We start from the raw sequence: 5,269 nt of genomic DNA on the forward strand, positions 1-5,269 counted from the left end.
TTTCCCTACTTCATTCTGCAGTCACCCTCTGCCCCCCTTTCCACAGGAGGCACTTGGGCTAAGGTGACAGCAACTGCAGCTGCACTGCCAAGAGCTTCCCTGGCTCATCCTGACTCCTCCTCAAGGAAGGTGACCCCATCCCTGGACTGTGGGATGCCCATCAGGGCAGCACTCCACTCCCTCTGGAGTTACCCTCAGTGCCCAGTGTCCTCCCCTGCTTCACACCTTTCCCCTTCCTCCCTGGACAATCCCAGAGCACTCACTTTGCTGCTCCCGCCCGGTGCCTTTATCCTTGGCCGACACGTGCACGATCCCGTTGGCATCAATGTCAAATGTCACCTCGATCTGGGGCACTCCCCGTGGTGCTGGAGGAATCCCAACCTGAGGACAAGAGGTGCTTGGCCATTAGCAAGACACGAACCACATTATCTTGGTGATCAACTGTTAAGAACCCCCAGAGCAGAGTCCCCTAAATGCCTGGTGGCAACATGTGTGAATGATCAGTATCCAGTCTGAACAGGACACAGATTTCTACCCAGAACAAGTGCACAGAAACCACAAGAGATGGGCCCTCAAGCTGGGTTTGTAGGTGACACAGGTTCTGCTTTACTGCTAAGGAAGCCACCCTTTCAAGCTGGGTTTGTAGGTGTTCTGCTTTAGTAGGTTCTGCTTTACTGCTAAGGAAGCCACCCTTCCCTTTCAGGACAGGGCAGGATGCTCTGTTTCCTCAGTTCTGGACATAACTGAAGCTGGGGAGGCACTTTCAACAAGGGCAGGGAGTGAGAGGACAAGGGGGAATGGATCAAAACTGGGAGAAGGGAGATTTAGGTGACACATTAGGAAGAAATTCTTTACTGTAAGGATAGTGAGACCCTGGCCCAGGTTGTCCAGAGAAGCTGTGGCTGCCCCATCCCTGGCATTGTTGAAGGGCAGGTTGGATGGGGCTTGGAGCAACCTGGTCTGGTGGGAGGTGTCCCTGCCCATGCAGGGGGGTTGGAACTGGATGATCTTTAAGGTCCCTTCTCGCCCACACCATTCTGGGATTCTGTGATTATTAAGACTGCTCAGAAACTGCTAAGCTCCACCCCAAACAGCAGTTGCCACTCACAGGCTGTCCCAGAATGAGGCTGTGCCTTCAGAGGCTGCTTTTTTACTACCAACAGGGTCAGATGTCTTCTGTAAGATGACTCCCCCCCCAACACCACCTCCAGGGGTCAACTGAAATGGAGAAGGCTTTGAACTTCTCAAGGAAGGTCAAACCTAAGGTCACAAGCACTGAGTAGCCAACGTACCAATGTGAACTGGCCAAGCAGTTTGTTGTCACTGGCCATCTCTCTCTCCCCCTGGCATACTTTAATCTCCACTTGAGTCTGCCCATCAGCAGCTGTAGAAAATACCTGTGAAAAAGGAACAGCAAATAATTACTGGATAGCTAGTAAATTACCACACACAAACAGATACAGTTACAAGCTGATTTAACAAGGGAAGGAATAAAGAGAAGCTACTTTGAAAAGAATCATTAAATGCTTGTCATTCCTCTGTTCCTCTCACAGAACACCAAGGCACCAAGACCAGCAACAGCCAAGCTCACTAGCATGTTGTCCTATGAGCAGATGGAAGTGGCAATGCCACACCAGCAGCAGGCTCCAGTGGCCACCAGCCACACCCCAGGGAGAACAAGTATCCTGCCCCAACCCCATACCCCAGGGAGAAGTCTTATCAGTAAGAGCACACACCAGCAGAGCAGACAGGGCACAGGGAAAGGAAGGATCACACCCAAACTATCACAGCCTTAAAACACAGGAGAAAAATAAATAAATTGCCCCTTCCAAGATATGCCACCCAAGAAAGGTGGGTTGAGGAAAAAAATAAATTGCCCGTTCCAAGATATGCCACCCAAGAAAGGTGGGTTCAGGTGAGGATGGTGCTCAGTCACAGAAGGTCTCCACACAATTCTTCTTCAGAATGATGTGTTGACAGTTACATCATGGCACACACACTGCAGTCGTGACCAGGTCACAAAGGTTCTGGGGTATCTCAGCACACTGTAACAGAACTTACCTCCCTCCCTGGGCACACTTAGAATCAGAGATACTCAGGGGCTTCCATTAAAGTTGGTTTCTATGCTGCTTGTCTGTGCCAGATGAGGAGGGACAAGACTAACTACTGGGATGCTTTGGGTAGCCTGCACTGAGTGTTTGGGACAACCACAGAAGAAACTGGAGTCAATTTGTACCTGGCTCTTCTTAGTAGGTATGGTAGTATTCCTGTTGATGAGCTTTGTGAAGACACCTCCCAGTGTCTCAATCCCCAAGGAGAGGGGAGTGACATCCAGCAGCAGGACATCAGTCACATCACCAGCCAACACACCCCCTTGAATGGCTGCACCAATAGCAACGGCTTCGTCAGGGTTAACTGCTTTGCTGGGAGCACGGCCAAACAAATCCTGCACAGTCTGCTGCACCTGAATGGAGAGAAAGCACAGCTGGGATGCAGACTGAGCCCTTTCCACCCACTGCTGTGCCCACAGGAACATGCCAGCCCTGGCTACAGGTCTGGATCTTCATGCTCCTGCTGCCACATAACCCCGTGGCATGACAGAAATATTAAGGTTTGGGATTGCTCCCTAATCCCCCTTCTTCCATGTACCCTGTGAAACACACCTGTTTCACTCTAGATAACTATAGAGACTTTCTTGCCAGGTGTAAGTCAACCTCCACCAGTCCTTCCATGTGGCCCAGAAGTACCCAGAAGGGATCACCCCACACTTATCAAGGACTGCTCCCCAGGAACTTGTGCAAGCCAACCCTGGGCATAACAGCTGCCAAGGATAACACAGCCAGGGGAGGGAAAAAACCCCAGAGCAGAAGGACAGCTCATCTTGTTTGTGTGCAATAAAGGGGAAAACAAGGGAGCTGGATGGAGGATAGTATTTTCAAACACTTTATTTTCTGGGCTGTTTCACCAGAGATGATCTCCTGTGGCAGGAAACAGTCCAAGCTGTGTTGTTAGCTTTTCCCTGTGCTGTCCTTCCCAAAGGATGTGCTCATGGGTGCCACACATTTACTGCTGGAGGATCCAGATGGGAAGGCAGTGAGGGCAGTGAGGTGTCTGCACCGAGCACAGCTCCCTGCACCACTCCTCTGCCTCACAAGAGAAGGATGTGGGACTGTGTTCTCATTCCCAGCTTCCCTTCTTCCCAATAACACCCCTTAGGGACACACCAACACAGGGATGTGCCTGGAAAACTGCCATAAGCAAGTGCCCAACTCCTCTGCACTAAACAAACATCTGCTGGGTGTATTCACTAGAGGAAGACACTTTATCTCCCAGCATGTAATTAGCTGCAAGTCTTCCCTCTGAAGGCATATTTTACAGTACAAAAGAAACATCTACCCACCCACTGTAGGTTTCCTGGAACCCCCTAAAACAAGGCAGGTTCCCTCCCAGTAGGGTGGAATGAACACAGCAGCCCATGTGAGGGAAGGCTCTGGGCTGTGGGCAAACTCCAGGCACTCGGCCTGGAGTCAGAGCTGGAACTACAGACACTCAGGAGTGAAGCTCAAAGCCACAGATCAGGGATGTTAAAAAACAGGGCATAAAAAAAGTAAAAGTAATAATAAAAAAAATAAAACATTTAAGCAGTGTCTCCCATCCCCAAAGGATATACAATGTTTCAGAAAGGGCTTCCCCACTTCTAGAAGAGTTTTTCACCACCTGGTATGTAGCTAACCACACCATTTTTCCTTTGTCTAGCTGGAAGAGCAGGGACTTTGGGAAGGTATAGCACAGTGACTCCACTTCAGCTTGGGCCAGAGCAGCAGCTTCTGTTTATCTTGTTGCTCTGGTTCCCCAACACACCAGTATCACCTCTAGCCACCAGGCTCTTTTAACACTTAGGGGAGACAAAAACCCCACCACTAAACCCCAAATCAATCCCAAGCAGGACCATGTACACTCCTAGAAACGTACACCTCCTGGAAAACACCTGAAAATCCCAACTTTCTTAACAGCAAACAGTCAAACAATCCAAGTCTGATTGATTACTAGGGAATGATATTTTGCTGCTCTCTGCAGAGGAGGACAAGCTGCAGCCCTGAGGAGAGCAATGTCCATACATGTTCAGCTCTGAGCTCAGGGGAGCTGAGCAGCAGCCTGCACTGCCATGAACAAGAACACTAAACCACCAGGCAGTGCCTCACCTGCAGGTCTCTGCATGTCAGCACAGCAGGCTTCTCAGCTGCCTGTTGGAGTTTAACACCACAGAACACAAGGGCCAGGTATTAGGTGTTTGGAACAGGCTGTTAAATATGCCTGACAACACTCAGCCTCCAACAGGTAGCTGAACACACACAGCAGGTCACAGCCATCCTGCCTGGGCAGTTTCTTTACGTGTGCTCTACACAGGGGAAGAAACCCCCTGGCAGGCAAAGATGACTGAGAGGTTCCTGTCATTGAAGTGTTCCTTATCACACAATGACATCCACACAGAGCAGCCTTCCTCAGAGAGGGTGTTTTCTGCTTACATTTGGGCCACGTCAGAAAGTCAAGCTGAATTTTCAACTCCTGTTTTTCAACCTCCCATTTGTCTTTGCAGAGTGAACTTGGCTCCAGCCCCTAGATCCAAGCTGAGCTAATTACATGAAGGCAGTGGTAAGGGACTCTCTCATGGGACTATTTCACATCTGCTCTGCTTCTGCAGGCCTTCAGCTGCTGGAGCTCTGCAGGTCCCAGGCTCCCAACTTCTCCATTTGAAGGCAGTGGTAAGGGACTCTCTCATGGGACTATTTCACATCTGCTCTGCTTCTGCAGGCCTTCAGCTGCTGGAGCTCTGCAGGTCCCAGGCTCCCAACTTCTCCATTACAGCTCACCCCAGAGAGTCAGTACAGCCCACTGCCCCTACCAGAGACACATCTCATACCTTTGGCATTCTGGTCATGCCACCAACCAGGATGACTTCACCAATGTCACTCTTGCTGACTTCAGCATCCTGCATGGCCTTCTGGCAGGGAGCTATTGTCCTCTTGATCAGATCAGCCACGATGCCCTCAAACTGCGAGCGGCTCAGCTTCATGTTCAGGTGCTTTGGGCCAGAGGCATCCATAGTGAGGTATGGCAGGTTAATGTCAGTCTGCAGCACAGGGAAGGACAGGGAGAAACAGGAATGGGAAACAAGGCAGGTTTTAGATCAAGCTCCAGGCTCTGCCTGTACTAAAAGATCTCCACGCCCATTCAGCACCCCAGTCTAAGTGGCAGCAGGAAATCCTCC

At 50.4% G+C, this 5,269-nt stretch overlaps 1 protein-coding gene across 1 annotated transcript in view; it reads right to left on the reverse strand.

The window, feature by feature from the left end:
• HSPA9 (heat shock 70kDa protein 9 (mortalin)) overlaps window positions 1–5,269 on the reverse strand; it is a 21,471-nt gene that overhangs the window by 7,851 nt on the left and 8,351 nt on the right. The window contains exons 9-12 of the mRNA XM_009999765.1: window positions 4,922–5,131; window positions 2,237–2,464; window positions 1,293–1,397; window positions 264–381 (exon numbers count right to left, since the gene is read on the reverse strand). Coding sequence (XP_009998067.1) covers window positions 264–381; window positions 1,293–1,397; window positions 2,237–2,464; window positions 4,922–5,131 — 661 coding nt within the window. The remainder of the gene's footprint in view (window positions 1–263; window positions 382–1,292; window positions 1,398–2,236; window positions 2,465–4,921; window positions 5,132–5,269) is intronic.

The sequence above is a fragment of the Chaetura pelagica genome, unplaced genomic scaffold, assembly GCF_000747805.2.
Source record: "Chaetura pelagica isolate M959 unplaced genomic scaffold, ChaPel_1.0 scaffold706, whole genome shotgun sequence".
NCBI classification, from domain to species: Eukaryota; Metazoa; Chordata; class Aves; order Apodiformes; family Apodidae; genus Chaetura; species Chaetura pelagica.